Genomic DNA, 25607 nt, shown 5'->3' with positions numbered 1-25607 from the left:
CTAAACCACAACACCACCAGAATCCTGTTTGCTTCCTATGTATGACTTTGTTAGAGATATTATTGTTTTCATAAAAAACCAAAATTGCTACTACAGAAGGGAACTACTCTAATTAGTATAAATATCATGTTTCAGGTACAAGGAATTCAAGAAATTAGAAATGTTATATAATTATCAAACTTGAAGATATGTTTCTGTTTTAAACAAAGTAAAGCAAGCATAAAGAAAAAAATATTTTGTATTGCCATGTTCTTAGGTCTGGATTTGGCTTGACAGACTAAATCCAGCCTGTTTGGACTAGAAAGAAGTTGGAATAAAAATTGTGAGGCTGAAGCATTCCAATGCACTGAGTCACCACCATGATTCTCTGTCAGTCAGCTTCAAAACTACTCCTTGCTCTACAGCCCCTAAAGAGTAATCTCTTGGACAAAGTGGACAGCTTTCTGCTTGGGGAACAACTTCTCTGGGGACAGAATGGTTATCAAAAAGTATTTCTCTTCAATATTTTAAGATGGTCTGTAGTAACACAGAACAAATTAAATGAATAGTCTATCAAAAAGATTAATTAGAGGAAAGGCTGGCAGGTCAACCTCAGGAATGATGGCAATTCAGTGTAACACACCGGAATTGGGAAGCTCGAGCAAACAAGTCTGCATCTATAAAAGTGGGCTAGAAGCTACATGAGGACATGCTTTCACATGAAGCTTCTGGCAGGATGATTTCTGGGCAGGCAGGCAACCCTGGGAAGGTGGCCATCCTCACAGCCTTTGGAGTATCTCTGCATCTAGATCCAAGAGAAAGCAAGGTGTGGAGTAGTACATAGAAAAAGAGCCTACCAGGAAGGAAGGCCTGAGGTTTAGAACATCAGTGCTATATTTTGGACAGACATAGCCCATCAAGTACACTTTAGTTTGTGAAGCTGTTACCTGTCCTACACCACATGTGGTCCCCTTTGCTTATTTCCACTGCTTGTGCCACTGAAATCAGGAAAGACTGTTCTCTGAGCTCCAGTTAACAAAACTATGAACAGACAGAACTGAGAGGGCAGCAATGGGAATGCATGTAGGAAGACGTCCTTTTTGACAAGTTTTCATTTAGAAAATAAAATAAAAATGAAGAATTTTAATATTTTAAGAAAAGTTATTTTGAGTTCACATGCCAAAGACTGCTATATTAAAAACAGGGGAAAAGAAGCAGGACATTTTCAATCAGCTTTGATAAGTTCAATAAATGTTTTATAGGCTATACAAGGCTTTGTCAGCATTTAGAACAAAAATCGGTTCTGAAGGCATGAAATTTTGTGCTTTTTCCACTGAGCACAAAGCCTTTCTTCTTCCCTGATCTTTTTCTCCATTTTATCAGTGGCAGAGTTGTGACGGGGTCAGCAGCTCCCGCTCCATGTTATTTTTGCCTCTTCCCTAGCCAACCTAAATAAACATTTGCTTATCAATTCCTCCTAAATAGACAGATCTCCAGGGAGATGCCACAGTTAGGTGGCAGGGTGACACTGGTCTCACTTTGGCACGCTGCGTGAAAGATTGAGGGCTTCATGTCAGAGAACTTCAACTGCAAATACAAGTGCTCTGCTACTGACCCAACCTTCTGTTAAATACAGCAGAGACATGTCAGGGTCATGGTAGCCAGCCAGCAGTCCCATCAGCTCCCCAGCTGGGCTGTAAATGGATGCCCCTCCGAATTGCGTCTTCCAAATGGTTTTGCCAAAGGCTTATGGCCACTCTCAACAGCGAGGCCTGAGGTGGGGGAATATGAGTCTACTGGCTGAACATGGGCCAGCAGTGTGCCCCGGTGGCCAAGAAGGCCAACAGCATCCTGGCTTGTGTCAGGAATAGTGTGGCCAGCAGGAGTAGGGAAGTGATCGTGCCTCTGTACTCGGCACTGGTGAGGCCGCACCTCGAGTACTGTGTGCAGTTTTGGGCCCCTCAGTACAGGAAGGACATTGAGGTGCTGGAACGTGTCCAGAGAAGGGCAACGAAGCTGGTGAAGTGTCTGGAGAACAAGTCTTACGAGGAGCAGCTGAGGGAGCTGGGACTGTTTAGCCTGGAGAAGAGGAGGCTGAGGGGAGACCTTATCGCTCTCTACAACTACTTGAAAGGAGGTTGTAGCAAGGCAGGTGTTGGTCTCGTCTTCCAAGTAACAAGTGATAGGATGAGAGGAAATGGCCTTGAGCTGTGTCAGGGGAGGTTTAGGTTGGATATTAGGAACAATTTCTTTACTGAAAGAGTGGTCAGGCATTGGAACAGGCTGCCCAGAGAGGTGGTGGAGTCGCCAGCCCTGGAGGTGTTCAAAAAACATGTAGACGTGGCCCTCCAGGGCATGGTTTAGAAGGCATGGGGGTGTTGGGTTATTGTTGGACTTGATGACCCTACAGGTCTTTTCCAACCTTAATGATTCTGTGATTCTATGATTCTATGAACAGCGGCTTTAACCTGTTTCCCCGCCAGGCTGCGGCGTTCCTGCCGCCCCGCCGCTGCCCACCGCCACCCGCCGACGCTCTCTGCGCTCCCCCGCCCCGCTCCCGCGGCGCGGCGGGGACCCAGAGGAGGTCAGCGCACCCCGGGGCCCGCCGCAGCCCCGCCACCGGCAGCCGGCCCTCCGGCCCTCCCTCCCGCTCCTCCCGCCCCGTTGGCCGCCGGCAGCCGGCGGGGCCGGGCCGGGGAGGAGGAGGCGGCGCCTGACGGGGGGGCGCGGCGGGAAGGGCCGGCGGAGCCCAGCCGGGCGATACCCTGGACAGCGCCTCGCCGCAGCCCCGCCGCCATGGTGAGTGTCCCCCGGCCGCCCCCGGGGAGCCTCCCCTCCGCTCCCCTTCGCTCCCTCCCGGGGCCGATGGCAGCCCCGCGGCCTCCTCCCGGGGCCGACCGCCGCCGCTCTTCCCGCCTCCCTCGCCCCGCTCCTCGGGGGCCGGCTGCCAGCGTGGGGGGTGGGGGGCGAGGCCCACTGCCCTCCCTCTCGGGCACTGCGCCCCCCCGCTCTTACGGGTCAGATTTGGGGCGTCCTTTTTTCTTTTGGGGGGGGGGGGGCTTGGGGCATGCCCTCTGCTGCCCCCCACCCCCCACGGCGAGGCACCCGTCGGGGTGGCAGGGGGAGCTCCGCGCAGCCCCGTGGAAGGCGAGGGGCCTGCGGGGAAGGGGGTCCTGGGTGGAGGGGGTAAGTGGTGAGCAGCCCCCGTGCCCAGGGCCCCCATGCGGGGCACCCCCGGCCCTTCCCCGCTCCGAGCAGGTGTGGTTTTCCTCTATTTTGAGGTGCGCTTGAGCACGTTACATAAACAGATTATTCCTGGCGATATGTTAGTATAGAAGGGTTTGTGTTAGGCGTACAACTTGTAGCGGAACGCTTTCTCTTTTTTCCACGTAGTGAATGAACAATAGAGCTTTAGATTCCAGTTTAGCATTTAAAAGAGTTAGAGAGGAACAATGCAGTCTCCTATTTAGCGACCAGGACCGTTTCCCCATAGCCCATCGTGTCTTTGCAGTCGTAGTAACTTCCCCAAAGGAGCTCATCCTGTTTACAAACAGTAATATATTAAGTGTGACACTGGCCTTACAAAGTAGGACAGTATCATACAGGTATTTTGCAGCCTTAAAGTCTGAGGTACAGTGGGGCTGAATAACGTATACGAGCTTGTCATATCAGAAGCTTGGGACATGACTAACAACAGAACCTAGTTTTTCTTTCATACGATTTAACAACAAAAATACTCTTTTTTCCAATGTCTTTGAATCATATACAGTAAATTCTGCCTTCCTTGCATAAAAATCAGCTTGAAATCTCCCTGCCCCAATTCAGACATCAATAATATTAAAAGTCTTTCCATGAATTAACATGAGTTCTCTTCCTAACAGTCATGTATCCATCTGTTGTCAGTTTGAATCTATTTCTCCTATTTAATGTGTTTGCGATCAACTCAGACTCAGGATGATAAATAGGAAAAGACCCTGTTGAAAAAGACCAGAAATGGTGCAGCACTTTATGCTGTCTGGGACCCCCAGAATGACTTTCCACTATGTTACTGAATTCCTATTTCTTATCGTGTAGGGTGAGACATCAATACAAAATGTATGACTAAATTACCATAACTGCACAAAGCCTAAATTAACGCCAGTCATTGATAAAACCTTCCTTATGGTATAGTGAAGGCAGTTACAAAGACACCAGCTGTTACAGAAGGTAATGTGCATTATTTGTCAATAACTGGTACGGCTAACATCCAGGAGCTCAGAAGTGCTGAGCCAACTGGAAAGTTAAAATTGCCTGAACCAGTTAAAATATTTCATTCTGACTCTTTCCAGGACTAAGATGAAGTCAGTTGTACTGGTGCAAATCAAGGAAATAATTCATTGGTAATATGAGCGTTGGCAACTCTGTATTTGTACTCATGGAAATGATAGCTGAGACCTATCCTTTACCTGTTATTTCTGATTCTTAGAGCTGTTTAACTGATCTGAAATTATTCTTGAACCAGCTGGCAGCAATATCCAGAAATCACCATTCAGAGCTATGCATGGGTTTCTATTAGCAAGTTTTGCTCTTCTGTCTCTCCAGTAACCTTAGTGTTGAAAAGTTGCTGAGATTTCACAAACCTCGTTCTTCACACATACAGGCATACTCTGGGGGAGGATGGCCGATTTGGGAAAATCCTTAAAGTGGTATAAAGGCTGAAGTTTGCTTTGGCTCTCAAAGTTTTAAAGAGTGTCCTTGGAGCGTTAGCTACTGAAAATAAAATTGCACTTCTGATGAAAACTGCTGCAATGACACTAATGCAGGGTTAAAAGTTACGGCACATCAATATCTAGGTGGATCTGGAGCTTGGGGGCAGGGGGACACACGGACACGGGAGGATACTACCAAAGATATTGGAAGCAAGTTAATGACAAACATAGATTTTTGGGCCAAGTAGTGGGAAGAGTATTTTAGCGCTCCCTTCTCTAGTAGCATAGAAATAAGCAGGTGTGTGTTGCTAGTGTCCCTTCAACTCAGCTGAGAGTTTCCTCAGCATCCTGGGTGTTAAACCACTGTTATTTGTAGAATTAAGCATTAAGAAACATGTTTTTTGAAACTTCATTTTGCTGAAGCAGCAAACCGTGGCCTTCATGAGGCTTTAAGCATTTCCTTGTCATCCCCACCATATGAGGGCAACCACAGTGGGATGGTTCTTCTGTTTATGTAGTGCATTGCAGCTCTACTTACTTCAGCAAATCTAGGTCAAATTACACTGGCTCAGGATTTGGCTGCACCCTTGAACTTTAAACCGATTATAAATTTTGATTTGTCAGTGTATTTTCCATGGGGTCAATTCCCACTTTTACAGAGTAAGAGTGTGTATAACCTTGCAACTTGGCAACTAAAGCTTACAAAGAGGCTAGGTAACACTAAGGTAAGCATAAACATGAGGACTGCACGAAGCTGTATTTAATAAGTTCAAGTATCTGTACCTCTACAATAATCCAGTTGCAGAGGGGGTGTAGAGACAGGAGCTAAAATATTTTTTAAATTCCCTAAGAGGCTTTGATAACTGGTGTAATCTGAAATCAATGAAGAAAGACACCTAACTCTTAAGCATTCATAAGCATCGTGGCCACCATATCAGGATGTGATGCTTGATGTGGGCATACATTGATTGCAGGACATACAGAAAGGGTCCTAGACAGCAACAAATCTCTCTTCTTTGTTGGCGGTAACCAAAGAAAACCCTGGATTATTATCCATCGGTATTTGTTAATTGCCCTGAGCACCTTCTGAAAAAGAATATTGCAAAGACAATGTTCCAGCCCCTTCCTTTGGAGTCCCTGGACACCAACACACAAACTGGAAGAGAAGATTTTCTCTGGGCAGGGATCAGTCCAGCACAAATCTATGACTGATACAGGAGCCAGTGATACAGCACCCACTGCCAACAAGATCTCTCCAGCTCCAACAGAGTGAAAAGGTAGCAGACTTCAGCAGCCCTGCCATCCAGAAACATGGGAGCAAGCCAGGGTTGTGCCAGCTGATAGAGAATTAATAAACTATGAGAAAACATGCTCAGAGACTGCATATAGAACAGGCAAAGGGACATGAGTACTTGCACAGCAACTCGAGATGCGCTGAAGCTATTCGCACATGATGCAGTGACAAGGGGTTGGTTAGAAAAAACCTCCAGGATCTCAAGTATGAGTCCAGTGTTTCATTTGCATAGTTACTTATGGATACCTGCTTATAAAAACTGGCATGCTGGACTTGGTGTTGATTCCTTGCATCTCTCGAAAAATTCTTTGATTCTTTAAGACTGATCATCGTATCTTCATTGCAGGCACTCTGACCTGTAAGAAGAAACAGACTCCTGTTGTTCATCTGGCACTTGATTCAACGTTCATTTAGTTTGATTTTATTAAAGCAAAAACTTAATCAGATACAAACACTTTAAAATTGAACCTCTGACTCGGTTAGAAGTTGGGGGAGAAAAAAATAAACAAAAACTTGCAGTAGTATTTTCCTCAGGTATTACTAAACTCCAGATTAATGTAAGTATAAAGGGCTGGTTTATTACCTGATTTAAGCCAGCTTCAAGTGTAAATTAACAGAATTACATCAGGCAGGAATTTTGCCTGATGTTTGCATGCCATGGCTATATGAGAGCTTTTGTTAATCGCTGCCTGTAAAACTGATTTAGAAGCTGAGGCTTTGACAGACATTTAGAAACAAACCTCATACAAATTGAGTCTGAAGTCCATAATCAATGATAAATACGTCACAAGTGCAGCCTGACTTGTAATTAAAGAAAATAAAGGAGAAGGGAGGGAAATTAGGAGGATGAAACTGAGAGTACCACTGGTTGTTCAGAGCCAGAACGCTGCTAGGGCACAAGAAGGATTGCCCAGCTACAACAGAAAAGAAACACCTTGCGGGACTGGGGCAAGCAGCTCTGTCGCATTATAAATGCCATGCTTCAACTTCAAGCATATAAAATTTATTAGTCAATTTGTAAGCGCCTGGCAACAGCTGAGCTTATAAATCCATTATCTGCATACACCCCCCATGGCTTGCCTTATCATATGCTAAATACATGGGCTGCAATATCTGAGTGACTGCATCTTTACCCACAGGACTGCTGCACAGCTGACAAGTAGAGATCAATACGAAATAAATGAATCCTTATGTCTTTGTGGGGCTTCTTATCTGCCTAAGTAGCAGCAAAAACTACTTTAGTTTTTGAGGGCTAGTTATGCTCAGATCTAGGAGGGTAAGAGGCAAGACTTTACATCCTACATCTTCAAGAATATAATAATTAAGATTATATTGGCATTAATACTGGAAGTACTCTGATTAGATGTCAATTTAACAACTGAGTGATTTTAAAAAAGTATTCTGTTTTTCCAGCTAATGACTTTAAACTGCATTGGATCTCCTCTGCCTTACTCAAAACTGACCATGATAAAATAGTAAAGGTCAGATGTCCCAAACTGAAGGAAATCACACCCTATGTGGCAGAAATTGCTATATAAAGATGCATAATTAGAGAATAAAATATTAAGATTGTTTTCATCACTGTTGGGAGACATTCTGATTTTTTCCCCTAAGGAGGACAGATATGGAAATGAAACAAGAATTACTTCGTGTCCTGTGTCATTATTTGAAAGCCAAACACAGCAAGAAGTGGAAGTTGGAAGCTGGGTGGCTAAGATTTAAATAAATATCCTAAATCCAAGCATAAGGAGGCTCAACAGAACCATTCTTTCCCTAGTTCTTAAAGGCTCCCTAAAGTATGCTAGTGGCTTAGTTAGCATTCATGACACTTCGCAGCTAGCAAAGACAATGTGGTACAGCAACCTAACAGGGGGATTAACTTCTACGCATGAAGAAAAGTTTACAGTTGTTTTTATTTCCCCTATGTGGCAATAACTGATGCAGTTTACAGACATTTTCGTGTCATTAGGGCCTTACCATGCAGCACGGTCATTAGCATTTTTATTTTGGTTTGAGAAAAGTGTCAAATTCCAGTTATATGTGGATTAAACTCTAGGATACCTACTGTGGGGGTTAACGGAGGAAGGGAACGAATTGGTTTATGCACCCATGCCAGTGGACTGTGCTTTATTATTGGGGTTCCATACACTTTTAAGAAAAGGTGTCTTTGGAGTTCATTGGCCTGATTTAAGGTTTTAAAAGAGATAAATGTAGAGCTGTTTGGAGGAGGAGGCATGAGAGAAATTCTACACTCTCCTTTTGTCTTCCTTATTAAACTGGAAAACCGTGATTTGCTTTCCTCTCCTCACCCAGTTTTCTTTAATTATGATTGAAGTCCAAAACATGAATTAGCATTTGAAGTCCAGGTTTTTGCCCTCAAGGGTCTAAAGGAGAAAAGGAAGAAATAAAATAAGGACCAGTTAACAGAACAAGAAGATATTTTCCTCTTCAAATGTTATTTTGTGTTCTCAAGTGACACTTTGGAAAACAGGCATCAGATTCTGTTTCTTCATTTCCCTGTATTACAGATGCAATTTCACAGCCAGCTTGAAGTAAAAAAATACTTTGTTTCTTGCATTTTGCTGTAAGCATGGATAAAACTGTTCCAAAAAGCAATGTGCCTTCAAACTGGCAGGGAATAAATGGTTGGCAGAGGTGTCGAGGGTGATTTCCCTGTCAGGGAATTGGCACATCTTTTGGTAAGGCGGTTCTGAATAATACCATCCACACCCACTTTCTCTCCAATTGCTGCCTGAAGCCAGACAAGTTACTTCTATTGCAGTTTAAAAGGTTAGGTGTGAGGCTGTGTGAGTTCTGCATCTGGTAGAAGTTGGTATTTGTGGCAGAAGAGTATTTTATAATGCACACAGTTTAGTTTTCTCAGTGTTCATTAATAGTCCGTGCAATTCCAGGGGGAAAACCATGAAGGCTGTTTTCACATGTACTTCTCTGTCAATTCATTATTCAAATATCCGTATGTACAAAGTAGTTTAATCAGTTTGCACTATTGACTGGCTACTCAAAATTACCCTACTCTCCAAATTCAGGGGCTTTTCTAGTATATAAAAATAATCTGTGCAATGCTTATAGGAACAGCTGCATCCCTCCTCTCAGCTGTTAGGATTATGCACTTTACTGGAGTGGCATTACAGAGTCACTTTGCTGTTACATCAGAGAATGAACTGTGCTTAAAATCAGCCCTTCTTATCTAGGAGTCTTTAGAGTCTTCTTTCTGAGATGTAGCTTTTACTGTTGACAGAAAGCTATGCATGAAGCCAGGCAAAAGCCTCATCATTTCAAATTTATGGAGGAAAAAGAAAAATCAAAGACATCAGAAAACAAGTATATAAAAAAATAGTTCAGATTAGCAAAGTGTTTATAAATGCCATTCTTCTTCCCACCCTCTGTTACTGCTGAAAGCAGAAATCAGAGATGTCTTCCAACCTGCCAGTACGCAGGTGGCTTCAATTTCAGCAGTTATCATCACTGTCCAAATAGTAGACACCTTATTTTATACAAGCTACTTAGGAAATCCAAATCTCCCCCCAAAAATCAGGTCCTTCCATTGAAAAAGGTATTCGAAGACACTGGATCCACCCTCAAAATCACCCTTGGAAATTTTGCCTCTTCAAATACTGGAGCTTCTGCTTTTATCTGGAGCTTGATGATTAAGAGCCATGAGAAGACAGTACTGAATTGGTCCACCCACAAAACCAGAGAAGTCGAACTATATGACATCTCTATTTCTATGGCATTTTCTTAAATTTCCAGAGCTCTCTTTTCTTCAATTTTCAGAGCTCTCTTTTCTGGCAGAATGTTAGTTACATATCCTCTCTAAGATTTTTATTTTTTATTTTCCTGTCAAAAGCATCAGAGGATGTTCATGCTCCCCTTTGAAAGCTGAGATACAGCTTGTGATTTCTTGGTGCTGAAACACATTTGAAGCTTGGCTCAGAAATAGGCAATTTGTGCGGAGAAATAGAAAAGGTAGCATTTAGCTTTATTCCTCTGTAAAATAGCAGTAGTTTTCCATTTCAGTGAAAAGTGATATTGAGAACCTTTTGGTTTTAAGGCAGTTATTTCTTCGTTACTGCCGGAGACTTCATAAGCCCGCATTATAATAGCCTCTGCAAAAAACCTTGAAAGATGAAAGACCAGATGAGAGTTATTTTGCTTACAATAACTTAAAGAAAAACTCTGAAATATCCCCCAGAGCCTACCCTGGAGGGAAAAAGCACCACTTTTTCCCCCTTCTACGTTTACTAAATTACCAGCATAATTCTATTTCAAATCAGGTAGCTCTGAAATGTCCCCTCAGGACTACATTTAATACAGTTTTTTTCACAAAATAATTTATTTTTCATCAAACAGGAAGCAATTTCCTTCTGTTTGCCAGACAGCTTTGGGAGATGGCAGAATTCAGATCGGATAGTGTTTTGATAAAAAGGTTCAGAGTTGAAAGCCAAACCAGAGGACAATGTCACGAGGACAGGTGTAGAAGGGAGAAACAACACAGCACTATCCCATTTTGCCTCCAGGTGTGTTTTCATGAGTTTAAAGGAGTGTAAGTATTTCAAAATTCTGGCTCATTAAACCTTAGGTCTTGCTGAAACTTGGTATGCATGCTGCAAGCACTCAAAAATACTCATCAAGTCCTGAGCACTCAGTAGGATAAGGAACACCCTGATCAGTGGAAAACAAGAAACCCATACCTTCAGCAAATTTGGGGGTTCATGCACTCTTGTTTCTTTTACAAAGTCATCCCCTTCACCCCTCACTGCTCCTCCTCCAAGCATGAAGGGCATTTATAGATGCTGATGCAAATGCGATTCTCAGCAGTTCTCATTGGATGCAATAAGGTGGTTTTCTAAGTGAAGAGGACATAATATTGTTGAAATAAGTATGTCATATAGGTTAACAATGAAAGTACTCACTGCAACATGGATATCTGTGTTTCAGAAAGCAAAGCAAGATCATGAAACATCTGTGATTAATTTATTCATCAGCCCAGAATTAGAAGAGGTTTGAGAATTGACTTGACTCAATAAGCCAGTTTGGGATATATTTTGACCAACGTTCAGTTGATCAGACCTGCAGGTTAATACGGCAGGTAAATGAATCTAAATTATGTAGGAGAAATGTGTACAGTCTTAATGAAGTAGGTGTTAAATTCAATTAGATCCCTCAAATAACACTGTGCTTAGACCTAGCAGGGAAAATTAACAGAGGACTTCTTCAGACACCTCCTTCCTGGTTTCTTTCTTAGCATCTTGCTAAAAGAAATAATTTCAAGTAGATGGATTTTCTTAAAAACTAGGAATACTTGCATTTCTTTTATTTTACTTGCTTACTTAACTCTCATGGCTATTGCACATTGGCTCCCTCACCGCTTTTACAAATCACACAGACTTAAAGAGAGACGTGTATTTCTTGCTACAGCCTGTTTTCTAGGGGAAATGTAGGTCTTGTGTTGCTTTTTTCTGTAACCCTCTAATTGTCTATGATATTTAATAACTAGATTTACCATCGCTACCTTTGCCATTTATGTCAGACAACATGTTTTGCTGCCAAATAATTATTCTGTGTCTGCTACTTAGTTTGTCTTTAATTTTTTAATTTTTTTTTTTTGAGGAAAAAAGCTTCCCATTTTATCCATCTTTAAGGATATCTGTAGTGATACTTATATCACCTGTAGGTACCATCAGTGCTACTTCTAACTTGTCCTGTAAAACAAATGTATTTATTACATTTACTTGTAAGAAATTATCATCTCTTCAAATAGTTATTCCCAACAACAACACACGTTTAACACAAATTTAAGTCACGATGCTTCTCCTTCATTGAAACAGTAGTAAGAGTAAAGAGACCTGGAGCATCTGCTTCACTTGTTGGAAACTTGAGCTCATGAGGATATTCATTTTGTGGAAAGAGGTACTTGATCGGTGCCTGTGATGTATACCAGGTCTCAGGCAGTTCCAGCTGACCTCACCAGAAACTCAGTTTTCCTCCTGTTCTCTGTCTGTCCATTGACTTAACCATTGAAGGAACCAAGAATTTTCCACGGGATTGAAAGGCTTTGCATGTGTTGGGAGATTAAGGCCAAAACCTTAGAAGCTGGGATCTGGACTCTAATCCACAGGAACATACTACAAACACCTCCTCCTCTTCCATTCTTTTCCTTACCCTTTTTCTACTTCTATCCCTACAAATAGTTCAGGAAGGGTCTATGTGTTTGGACAGCAATTAGGCAAGAAAAGGTGTAGCAAATGACTGCAAAACAAGAACAACTGTTTTCTCTAACAGGCAAATAAACACAGGTGGATTTGCTTCACCCAAACTGTAGGAACAGGAACAAATCTGTAAATTTGAGTGTCATTACTTCTAAGGCTGTGGCTAAAGCAGGCTACAACATAACCTATCTTACCCATCTCTGAATGGAGAGCAATGGAAGGAAAACACGCACACACATACATTAACCTGGAGTGCCATGCTACTTTGCCAGATTCCTTCATTCCAAGTTTTGAAGATAAATTAAAATACAAAGGCTCCACTCCTGGTAGTGGGTCCAGTGAGTCTGGCCAAGTGGACCATGACACCCATATGGAGCTTTGCTGGTCTCTTCAGCAGCCAGCACAGCATTTACCCATACGCGTTGGGTTATAATTATGCAATGAACATTCCCCCTCGTAAATCTCCTGCTTCTTCCAGGTCCATTCCCATGAGGCAAGGCAATGGGAGTATGTCCTGGTATATCCCTTGTATAATTCAATAACTTGAGCAAGTTATACAAGGTATATCTCAGGGTAGATTTTTATGCATTCTGCCTTTGGGAAGGTAATTAACCCGGTTCAACTATGTGTTTACAAGTACTATTTTCCACATAGCTGGAAATACGGCTGGGCAGAATTCATCTCAGTAGTTTTACATGAGGACTAAGACATTCAGTGGAGCATTTGGGAAACAAAGCAAACACATAGGCATTATTATAGATATGTTTTTGTAATTTTTAATCCCACTTTGTTCCTTTCTGGGTTTTCTGACATTACAGAGGTCAGTAATAATCTCAGCTTACAGGTATTGCTTTTAAATATAATTCTAGTTTTACTGTGGCAGTGAAAAACTTGAAACTGTGACTGTAACCTCTAGAGCATGTAAATTTATGAAAACAAGAAGTTAGTGTTTTAGCTCAGTAAAAACGCAGGACGGAGGGAGTTTGGTTTGGGGGATGTCTACTAAAGAATTTACTACAAAAGCCAGCCAAGGATGTGAACATCTGTCTGCTCCAGTTCCAGCTGTGCCAATAGCTGAGATTACAGCCCCCAGTCACACAGCGCCATCCCTTTGTTGCAGGTCACTGTCCTGCAAAGCTCCTCCTCACATGAGCTTTGCATAACTTATTTTAAGAGCACCTATTTGCATAGTTTCAAATAACCAGAGTCACTTTAACAGAAATACGTAGCAGCCATACAACCATCACTGCCAAGAGGTCTGAGGTGGTGTTCCCAGCCCAAAGGAAGCACAGCTGAGAAGCTGGTGCACAGGAACCCAACTCTGCAGTCAGCACAGTGACTCTCATGGTGCCTAAAACACAACAGCTCTCTAGCTCTGACGTGGGTCATATTTATGGTTAATAAGGAGCTCAGTGCAGCTTAATATCTGCATCAACTGGAGATAGTTTTGCTCCTGAGGGTGAAAGTATTTTCAGGACTGTTATTTTTTCTAAAAAACTAAGGTATCCTATAATTGTCTGTTTGCCTCTAGACGTTTTTATGCTAAAATATTCTCTGAACACATTCAGTTGCTACGGCAATTTTAAAATACATTAGAAGCATGAAATTACTAGTAGTGAACTTCAGAAATTCGTAATACATTGACTGTATATACAGTACACAGATGACGCAAAAAAAGTGTGCTACATTTAATTTTCCTATGTACAGTACCTTTTGCATTATATATATTAGAAGCCTATTTTATCCCCTGCATCCTGACTAGGTGAATCAGTTATTGCTTTGGTACAAAAGCAGGTATTAATTACACATATGTATATAGCTGTCAGTTTTGCCAACAGCTCTCAACATCTTTCATCTGTGTTACGTGCTCCACAGGCTGTATTCAGTCTTCTACTACTATTGTCCTTAGTAAAAGTGTGTCTATAAAGGGAATTACCATTGCAGGGAAAAGTCTTAATTAAGCAATTAATTAGTTAATATTTTACAAGTTGAGTTTCTGACCTACAGTTTTCTGAAGGGCTGCGGACAATTGTCTGTCAAAGAGTATAAGATATAAAGAAAATCCTAAGGTTTTCTTTTGGATTTTACATGTGTATGGTTTTATATTTTATTTTAATTTATTGTATTTTAAAGACAGAGCCCCACAGCCCTACTTCTATGTCTGCCCAGAGGAACTAGAAGTGCCACCCACGTGGTTTTTCAAGCGCTCCTGCCTTGTCAACCCCCAGCAGGCGAGTGCCCCGCAGCACTAGTACGAGCTGTTTAAGAAAGTCAGGCAAAACCGTTCAGCCAGGGAGAGCCCTGGTCAGGGAATACATTTTAGAAAATCCTTTTTGATCCTCCCTGCCTGTAACAGGAAGGGCAGGCAGTCCCTTGCACATTAATCCCCGCCATGGGGACACAGTGTTACGTTGCAGAGATCTGGGACGGCAACCAAGAAACCTACTTCTCCAGCATAGAGTGCCCTTTGTCTTACTGCGCTGCCAGGATTGTGGGAAAACCAGAGCTCTTGCTTTTGGGGTTGGTTTTTTTTTTTAACGTTCATTGTCCAACAAGCCATGAGATCCTGTGCAGAGGCTTAGGATCTTCTATTCATCTTAGATCTTGAAGTTTGTTACAGTAGAAAATGAAGAGATTTTCACAGTACTAGAAAGGATATGTTGTCTGTCTCTATTGCTTTCTCCAGAAAAATGGCCAAACATGTACATTAAGTACAAAATAAAGCCCTGCATGCATTATACTAACTTACAAAATCAGCTTCTCAGCAGCGACAAAATCTGTCTGCAAATAGCGAGAAAAACAAAATTATCAAGATACGATACACTGAGAAATCTGAGCTGCCTTGTTGTGGTTTTACCCCAGCCGGCAACTAAGCACCACACAGCCGCACATTTGCTACACCCCAGTGGGATGGGGGAGAAAATCAGAAGAGTAAAAATGAGAAAAGTCATGGTTTGAGATAAAGACAGTTTAATAGGTAAAGCCAAAGCCACGTGCGCAAGCAAAGCAAAACAAGGAATTCATTTGCTGCTTCCCACAGGTAGGCAGGTGTTCAGCCATCTCCAGGAAAGCAGGGCTCCATCATGCGTAACTGTTACTTGGGAAAACAAATGCCATCGCTCTGAACATCCTCCCCTTTCTCCTTCTTCCCCAGCTTTATATGCTGAGCATGACGTCATATGGTATGGGATACCTCTTTGGTCAGCTGGGGTCAGCTGTCCCAGCTGTGTCCCCTCCCAGTTTCTTTTGCACCCCCAGCCTGCTCGCTGGTGGGGTGGGGTGAGAGGCAGAAAAGGCCCTGACTCTGCGTAAGCCCTGCTCAGCAGTAACTAAAATGTCTCCACATTATCAACACTGTTTCCAGCACAAATCCAAAACACAGCCCCATGCTAGCTGCTATGGAGAGAATTAACTCTACCCCAGTCAAAAGCAGCACACTTGTAAACTTGTTGCTGTAATTCTCCCCTATGATTTCATTTGCTCCGTGTCCCTGTCTTGTTTATTCATTGTATGGGTCTAAATTTACAGTGCAAACTTTTTGCTGCAAAACCTGTGTAGTTGCATACATGTTGGGCAGACGCTGTACATGCAGGTACATCTTTAGGGAATATTATGTTCCAAAACAAAATCATCTGGTAAATCCAAAGCCTTAAAAGGATAATTACCCCCCTTTGATCTGGTAGACTTATCTTCCCATGCTTGTCAAGGTGCAGCTGGCTGTCTTGCTCTTTATATAATGAGAAGTGATACACTGCTTCTTCATTACATAGTTTGGTTAGGTGTCCTTTACCAAGTCTAGGTGTTTGGAAGCACGTACGTTAGGCTGTGCAGGCTTTCGTATTGCTGATGCAAAATTAATTCTGATATTGATCTGTCTTCCCACTCCTTTGTAATGTCAAGAAGAGCTGAACAGACCATTAAGGAAGCAACCGTAACAGAATTAACCTCCCTGTAGAAACCTCCCTTTGCATGTAACTGAAGGGCCTTCCTGCTCCAAAGGAAACTTTCTTTTATTCAAGCCAGGACCGGTTCCCAGTGATTGTTGCTTTGCCTGAGAAAGTGATTTATTCACTCAGGCTATTAGAAGGAGGCAGAATTTTTATATACCCTTTAATTTTTGACTCATTTCCTTTTTGTTTATTCCCTCACAGTCATACGGTCTTTTCACACCGTCACTGACAGCAATTATGCTCTGTCTTAGGTCATACCGTCATTTTAAATCTGATTGTTAGAGCAAAGCAAAAATGAGGTCAATAATTGCTACCGTTTTCTTGGGAACTGACAGGCCACATCTAAGGTCTCCCTAAAGAAATCTCCTTTAATTACAAGTTAAGCTGATGTTCCCCTGTGTGGAAGGTAGAGTTGAGCAGGATTACTTTTAAAAGGATTGCACTGATCTGCTTTGGTGACAGTTTCATCTTGAAATTCTGATAACAAGCAAGAGGATGGATTATAAAGATACAGTTCTCAGGAGTGTACATGACTGACACATACCGCAAATTGGGCCACAGCAGCCACCCTTCCTTTCCACTCTTCTTTTAAGGCCAGCTGATTTCTATTTTGAGCACTGTCATTGCTATATTTTATTGTAGCGGTTACTTAATATGACTATAAAGAACAGAGCAAAAAAAGTTTGGAAATTGTAGAAGGAAAATCCTACAAGAAGTTATTCTAGAAAGGGATTTTTTCATCCTGGAGACAATGCAACCACTCAGCCTTTTACAAGATAAAGCAATGAAAAAAAGTGCAATAGCTGAACGCTTTCAAGTACTTAAATTATTAATAGATTTTTTGAAACCAAGTAAATATTAATTGGTTCTTAAGTGACTTTCATACTATCCCATGCAATTGTAGTGCAAAAAACCTTCCAAATTTCTTTTCCTCAAGCTTAATAAATAGCTGATTAATTTTGTAAGAACAATTTATTTCACAACGATATATGGACCAATATATGGTCTGACAGTACCATGGCTGGTGAAATAAGGCTTACCTTATTTTATGTGAGAAATTAATATTTTCTATGACTCTGAGCTGGTTGAATAGTCCAGAAAATGGCACTGATTCTGAAATAGCTCAATTAGTTACAATGTTTTTTGAAAAATTGTTCTCCCTCTTAGGGCTCACTCTCCTTTGGTGTTGATGGTGCTTCAGCCTATTTTGAGTCCTGACAGAAGCCATAAAGCAGATATTTCTCCACCTAGGCCCTTATTCCCATGTGTGGGATGAGCACACGTAGCACTAAGCAGGACTGAAAAAAACAAGTGAAAAGAGACCTCTTGTTAAACAAAACTAAGAATCCCAAAGCAGAAGGAGCCTAAATATTAGTGCAATTTCTCTAGAAGTAAAAAGCCTAGAGTATGCTGGCTCCTCAGCTGAAAACAGCTCAAACTCCTATTTCCTATGGGAGCAAACCAAACATCAACAGACAAAGCCTGAGAAGAGTGTTTCTCCAGAGCTTCCTGGCTGTGGAGGCCTGTCACACAGAACTGAGGTGCTCACAAGATGCCCGCTTCTGGTGGCACCCCCCACAGTCAGGCAACCTGGTTTCAGGAGTTCTATACTGAGTAAAATGCTGCACAACTCACTCTGCAAATACGACTGCGCTAAGCAGTACATGCTGGTTTTGGTTTCTCTTCACGTATTACTATAAATTTAGCAGTACAAGGCAGATCTTGCTATTCTATTCACTGTAGCTAGAACCTAGCATTTTCAGGGAGACATAAGAACTCCGATGGTTTGTGAAGCTTTACAGTATCAAGAGTTAAAGCCCAGTCTTTTGGAGGGGGAAGGAAAAAAAAATCAGGGTATTTTTTGTTAGTTAGAAAGAGAGAATGAAAACACACATCCTAAGCTTTTACAGTTTGATCTTCATTTTATATGACATTTTTTAGAAAGGCAAATGTTAAGAAAGCCCAAAAGTAAATTTATTTTTTTTTCCCTTTCATTGCATTGGATTATCATCCACTGCATTTCCCAAAACCACCTCATGAACATGAAAATTTTGTCATTTCATAAGCTTTTGTTTCAGAGAAGCATCGCAGCAGCAGCAGGGGTTGCCTATAGATTTATGCCTGTAAAAACCAAGAAAAACAGTCAGCACTGAGGGCGGATATTGTAGCTATAGGTAAGGATGAGATGGATTACAGCTGATGTGGGGTGTGTGTCTGCACTGTGGTAACAACTGTGAGCGGGATGGAGTGCAGGGATGTTGTGTGAAAGACCAAGTACGGTTGGTCTCCTTGGGTCGGTCTCCCATCCTGAGATGACCAGCTTAAGCCCTGCTTGGAGCTCAGAAACCTGAAGCAGGTGTGTGCCCTGTTCTGCTCCAGGACCAGCCGCTGCAGGCAGGGAAGCCAAGCCCAGGAGGTGTCTTCCTGCTCTATCAGGACATTTTCACTGATAAACATCGGTAACAACAGGTCTCGGCACAGAAGTCAAGGGTGTTGAACCTCTGAGAGAAATGTGCACTCACCTTGTTTTTGATATGTTCTGCTAGCTTTCTGGTAGCACTCAGCACATGAACCCGGAGTTTGTGGTTGTTGCTGTATTTCAAACTCCGTCGCCTAGCTCCACAGCTCTGCGTGGGTATTTTTTCACTATGACTGACATAAGCGTGGCTGGAAACTGGGCCGAGATGCAGAAGGGAGACAGGGAAACACATCGCTTCTCCCATCACTAAGCCCTCTTCTGCTCCTAGCACCCCCCTCCACTCATTTGTATTAAACTCAGTGATGAAAGTGCATCACTACTAACAGCCGATTGCATCAGACACCCATTTCAGTCTACAAGACAACAGAGAGCCCCTTGCACATCACACGCTGATTTGAGGGGGTAATGAGCAAGCTTACGAAAGGGCTCTGCTTCCTCAGTGTGAGCGGGTATGAGTGCCACGTGGGCAGCACAGCAAAGGCTCTGCCTTTAGTAGGCCACTGTTTCTCTCAATGCTCTCCATGAATAATATCCCGAGAGCCATAAGATGCCTAAGCAGGGGGTTGTTAAGAGAGCTGTCTCCTCTGACTCTTATGCAGGCCACCCAAACTCACACTTCACAGAGGAGGACATTAAAGTTTCTCAACCTTCAAGCCTCAAAGTCATCTACTTCCCTTTTACCTGAAGGAAAACACTTTTAAAATACTGAAGGTAACACTGGGACAGATACTGAAGGATGGGGTTGACTTTCTGCTACTAGCTGATTTAGCAGAAAGTAGGAATTAACTCAGGGCAGGTTAAGTCCCTTCTAGCCTTACTTTTTTTCTGTGGAAGCCTCTAAACCTGCCCACAGGAACTGTTGGTGCAAGACCCTGCTGTTTCTGCACCCTGGGCAATAAGGAGGGATGTCTTCTGGGTCCATAGTTCCTATTGCTTTAATATTCCAGTCTTGTTTGGCAGAGAAAATCCACAGAAAGTACCATCAGCACAAGTGGAACTGCATTATTCACCAGAGGTACCAGTGGAGACCACAGGGAAACTCGGCTTATGTGCACACTAGCCAAATGACCAGTTTCTAACTCCCCAAAGAACAGAGGTATATTATCATGAGGAAGGATTTCTGCTGAACTGTTGCAATCAACTGGCAGGCAGAGACTATTTTAATATTGAATATGAGCTTGGGATTATGTGAAATAATGAAGGAAACCAATACAGAAGACAGAGGCACTCTGAAATACTATTTCTGGTGGGAGAAGCTAATTGAAGAGCCTCACCTCACCCTTCCTTACAACAGAGGATGTTCAGGACTGCTTGCCTGTACTCCAAGGAAAAAGTAGAAGATTTCAAGACTGCCACTGCTTAAATATAAAGTGGCCACACCTCTAGGCCTTCAGGCCCCAAAAACATCCTTTCCCTTTAGAGAGACATGCAGATACCTTCCACAGACTTCAGCATGCTGGGACTCACACACAAGCTATAGGAGGCAGCACGTAGAACGCTATTCTGGCTGCTATCCGGCAGCATGGTAAGAGGAGATCTGAGAGCAAATTGCCTTTCCCTATAAAATTAGCCTGAGAATCAGTAGTCTACTTAATGCCACTGAAGACACTATGCAATGTGTCTGGAACCCAGCACTACCCCCCATTTGGGTAGAAATTAGTGGGAGGAAAAAAGGGATAGTAGGGGTTCCCTGTACAGCAGATCCCTAATATCAGTCCTTGGAGGCTGCTACAGAGTGCTGGCTTGCTGAGGATGCAATTTTACAGCACAAGACGACATAATATTGTTCTTATTTTCAAATACTAACCGGCACAAATGCTGTGGTCCTCAATCCAGACTGGAGCAAGGAATATTTTTTCCTTGAATCCTCTTCAGGGAGTCTCACAGAGAGATTCCAGTACATTTTAAGATTTTTCTACAAGCCCAGGCCTAATAAAGACAGCTTGTGGTAAATGAACAAAATACAAAGCAGTTTGGGTCTGGGGTTTTTTTGGGGGGTGGGGGCGGGTAGGGGGTTGGTGTTTTTTTCTTTTTTTGTTTGTGTTGCGTTTTTTAGGGGGTACTGACTGGAACTGCAGAAGCGACAGTTTGAGTGATTCTTTTGTTTCTAGAGGTAAAGTAGAAAGCAGAATAGCTTTGAAAATAAAAATACAGCAAATAGCTAACAAAGCCAAAGCAAACCACGAAAAAAAAACCAAACAGGCTAGCATTTATGCTTTGAAATGCCATTTTTCTGGATTCCTTTTCAGAACTGCAGTTTAAATCTGACATGTCAGCATCATGACACTAGAGTTTTGCTTGGATAAAGCACATATGTTAGGGAATTACTGAGCCCTACAAAAATGCTGTCAAAGCAGGGGTGGAGAAGGGAGAGCTAGATGCTGCACAGGGCTGTTTGTTGGCTTTATTCCTTCAATCATTGATCATCTTTTTCAGGGTACCTATGCCCAAAATTTAGAACGCAGCTGCCACATGATGTTGGAAGCTCCTAAATTCTCTAGTTGTTTGCATTTCCAGTAGTAGACACACCTGTATTTCTGGTCTGAGCTTCTAAACCCTGGGAACATTACTGAGCCATGCCTGCCTTCCCTTCCCTGTGGGACATGGTTTTCTAAGCCTGGACTTGAGATTGCCACATACAGACCAAAACTAGGTGCTTGTGATGCTGCTACTACTGTAGTAACACTACTACTACTGCTTGTGAAGCCCACGGCTTTATCATTCCCATTAATTCCAGGTGTACCGTTCTCATCTGCTGTATGAGAGAGCAAGTTTCAAACTGCTTTTCTACCTAACTTGAATTCATATCTCACATCTTTTTATGACCTCCCTAACCACTTGGCCTGGCACATTCACCTACATTTCTGAACAGTCAGCCATCACTAGCATCAAAGTAAGGGGAAAAGCTGGAACTGAAGTCATGCATCTCAACATCTGGATTCCAGTCCCTGCTCAGACATATACCGAAGCATTTCTTAGGGAGACAAGAGCTGCAGTAAAAGAAACGAAGAAAAATAAATCCCAGAGTTAACTACTAGTCTAAGACTCAGGGCAGATAGAGAATACAACCAAAAAGCCCACTGACAGATTAGACGGGGCAGATGTGAACACCAGTATCACAGAAGCACCTGGCATGCTGGCTGCTGCTTGTACACAGGTACCCCTTGCTTATCTTGGCTGGGTTTGCAAGGGCAAAGCCTTGCATAGGTACCCAGCTCCAGGAACAGTCCCTGGCTGTAAGTTGCAAGAAGGGGCAGGCAACCAGCTTCTTAGGTACCACCCTCCAGAAAGGGAGCTCCCTTACCCTCCCCGAGCCCATCTGTCTGCACAGCACAGGGACCCAGGTACCCAGGACTTGTGCCTTGCGTAGGGAGCCTGGACGTCTCACTTGGGACTGTGGAGCTCCTCAAGACACCTCAGCATCATGCACCACAACACTACACCCCAGAACTCCTTGAAGATTTAACTCTTCCTTGAAAAATATGTTTGAGTAGAGAGAATGCAGAACTAAAAATAAAAATTAAATTGAAGAAATTCAGTTTGCCTGTGTAAGCAGCATCTTTTAGCACGCTCCTGGTAACTTAGACAAGTCAAATGTTCTGCTTCAGGCTTAGTGCAGGTATTGCTGGCAGCCTACACCTTTACTGCAGGCATTGCTAAACCACATGGTGAATTTGTCTGAATAGCAATAAAACAAGAGAACGTTTAGACACAAGAGCTCACACTTCAAAATTACAAGAACGGAGAAGAAACTATGTGTTTCATGAAAAAAATATCTATTGTTCAAAGTAAAGCCACATAGACAGCCCAAATGCAGCAACTGCTGAAGATTAAAACCTCTGGCTACATTTAGCTGTGTCTCTCCACGCTTACCAAACTTTACATCCTTCCATTAAGCTTTCACATCAGAAATTGCTAGCTGGTCTTCTTATTGAGGAAGCCACCAAAACCACAGAATTTTCTTGCAGGTGGTGTAGGCTGAGCAGTGAAAATCTGGGAACCTCCCTTTCCTTTACAGCCACCTTCCCCTTTTCACCCTCAGTGACACCATCTTCAACTCAGCTTTCTCTGCAGTGACTAAATCAGCAGAGGAGGTGGTGTTCAGCACTTCTGGCTGTAATCACTGTTCAAACAGCTGTTCTCAATCCCCTCTAGAGAAAACCAGCCTATTTGATGAATCAGCTCCCCCACTGACTTAGTCTGTTAGAAAACAGGCAGGCCTGCAAGCTACCACCCTTGCACAGGATGCCAACCTGCAGTCAGTGATTTCCAAATACATGCAAAAATAACCCTCAGCTGCAAAGATATTGCCCTTTTTGTCACAAAAAGTGCTGAATTTGGTGATGTCAACTAAAAAATGTCCAGATATTTGCACGTATGCATGCAGTCTTTAGCAGCGTAATGGAGCATGTATTGCATAGTGTGAGAAAATAATAGGAATAAAATGTAATCTGGCTGAAAAAAATTGAAAATCAAATAAATTGTTTTCAGGCCAGATATACTCTTACTGAAATCTTTTAGAAAGATGTGCTTTTCAAGTATAAGCAGTGTTATTCTTTGTTACCTTCAAAGCTGTTCTTGAAGTCTTTTAAATAATTTACTGACCAGAATAACATCTTTCTCTCCTCGAGTGCTAACGGTTTATTGTGAAAGCTTTTAGATGAAAGGAAATAGGAAGAGAAATATATGAAGATGATTATTATTTTTCTTACTTTCTGTGCTAAAGTTGGAACAGCCTTCTTTTGTTTCTTCTCCTCCATACTGTATTTTTCAAACAGAGATTTTTGCATTAAATGAAAAAGTATTATACAACTTGCATTTCCAAAACAAAGATACAGATCTCTTCTCTTTGAACTCATAATAACTATACCTTTAGATGGAGTCATCAGTGTTCTTTGTATTAGCTATTCTTGGTTATCTTCCACAAAACAGGAGCATTACCAAACATCATTCACATATTATATGGGCACCTCACTGGACCCGGACCACTAGCGGAACTTCCCTTGCTGCAGTACTGCCTAGCTTCAGTTGCTTCTGCCACACCAAAATTACATGCCTTCGTAGGACAGATCCAGTTACAAAAGCCTGCCAGCTTTGCAATGCTGCTCGTTAGGAAGGATCAGGCAGTGAGATTGCTGTGCTAGCAAAAACATCCCAAGTGGACGCATCTGACATTGGCAAAAGAGCCCTTTAGCCAGCCCAGTTTACCGCAGTCAGAGGGCTGTGCATCTATGGGGAGCTCTGGCAATACAGCTGCGCTGGTTAAGGCTTCGTAACGTAGCTAGCTCCTAATCTTGGTCAGCCATCACAGTTGAAAGAATGTCCCGGAACATGGGACACAGAAATTACCATATCAGGTAAGGAGTCCAGTTTCTGTTTCTTGAAACGATTAATCTGAAATGCTAAAAAAGATAGGAGATAGCATCCCTTCTAGCTATTTTTTTCCTTCCCTCCTTACCTCGCTGTGCATCCATGGGACGTAGTGACAATCTCATCACCCAGCTAGTTGTCCGTTTCTCTCATGAGCTCACTTCAGCTTGTTCCTACTCTCAGTGAGAATACCTAGCAGTTGGTTCCATATATTAATTATAAATTACATAAAGCAAGAGTTTATTATCAACTTCTGGATGTCCTGTCTCCCAATTTCATTGGTACAGTGACACTATACATAGCGACCTCTGGCTCACCTTTCTGCCTTCAGCTTCGTCTTCCTCTGCTGTTTGTATATAATAATCCCTAAAGAAGTGCTTTCCCCTACAAATCTAACACACAAATCATAGAAGATAAAGACGACAAAAACCTAAAAGGTAGTCTGAAACAATCCGTTGATGAAAAATTGTCCCTCGTTGTACATCTTTGTTCCAGATTAAATTTAAATGCTCCGAGCAATAAAAAGCTAAAAAATTAATTTTATGAGCAGTTACGGCACAACCCTGGGATTTAACTTTGACTTCCCTTTGCTTCATTTCATCCCCTGTTTCAGCCATTCTGGAGCCAACACTATAGTTTTCCAGTACTTCCTTAATATTTGTATATTCAAATATGTGCAGACATCTAAAATTAAACATTCTGATAAATTCAAATTAATTCCAGTACTGCTTAGTCACCAACTATTTATGGAGCAGAAATCTTCAGGGAATTAAGGAAAAGTTGCCATCTAAATAATGAAAATAACCATACAGTTAATATATGTATTTTCTATTGTGGTTGTTTCAACTATCACATTTACTTCCAGGAGCTGTATTGGAGAGCAGGGGCTGGCACCTATTTCTGGTTTTTGTTTGAAGCCTGAAATGAGATCTCTTTGTATACAGAGCATTATAATTCCTATATGGCTCTGTAAGAACAAGCAACAAATTAACTTGGATTTTTGAGATACTGAAAGACATTCAAGTCTTTTGCATGAAAAAAACCCCACTAATACAAAAGGTTTACCATATAGCATAAGAAAGATTGAATGCAGTTTACTCATCTGTAGGAAGTTTATTTCAGAAAGCTGTTTAAAATCTACATAATCAAACAAAAAGCCTCAAAAACATACCTCAGCGTGTATGCATATGTTGAATAATTGCCTTTTGTCTTTTAATCACAGCTATTGTCTGTAACAATACTTCACACACATGAAGAACAACTGAATATGAGCTCCTCATCCCAGCTCAGAAAAGCCTGGTATCGCTGCCTCTGAATTTCAAGAAGCTTTTAGTTTTAGAATATCCATCCTTAGACTAACACAGCTTACAGAGATCCCATGCCTGTGGGCAAATTCTTCTCTGAAGGGTTTGTGACTGCAGCCACTAGGACCTAGGACTTTCGGTGGGCTCCCGAGCTGTTGGTGGTCATTCCTGGTCCCAAACCCATTACTTTGGTTATAAACTCCTTGTTTCTAGACTGTGGTATTAATTCATTAAAGTAGCAGCTGGTTGGTTTTTTTTTAAGATTGTCACTGGGAAAAATAGCATCCACTTGCTTCTGTAAAAGAAAGCAGTT

General features: G+C 42.2%; 1 protein-coding gene across 1 annotated transcript in view; it reads left to right on the top strand.

Annotated features, from left to right (window-relative positions):
- The first annotated feature begins 2718 nt into the window (after window positions 1-2718).
- Window positions 2719-25607, top strand: part of ELOVL2 (ELOVL fatty acid elongase 2) — a 48455-nt gene continuing 25566 nt past the window's right edge. The window contains exon 1 of the mRNA XM_064443588.1: window positions 2719-2778. Coding sequence (XP_064299658.1) covers window positions 2776-2778 — 3 coding nt within the window. The 5' untranslated portion in view covers window positions 2719-2775. The remainder of the gene's footprint in view (window positions 2779-25607) is intronic.

This window comes from Phalacrocorax carbo, chromosome 2 (assembly GCF_963921805.1).
Source record: "Phalacrocorax carbo chromosome 2, bPhaCar2.1, whole genome shotgun sequence".
Lineage (NCBI taxonomy): Eukaryota > Metazoa > Chordata > Aves > Suliformes > Phalacrocoracidae > Phalacrocorax > Phalacrocorax carbo.
The sequence above is the reverse complement of the archived record's forward strand: the minus strand, read 5'-3'. Positions and strand labels throughout refer to the sequence as shown.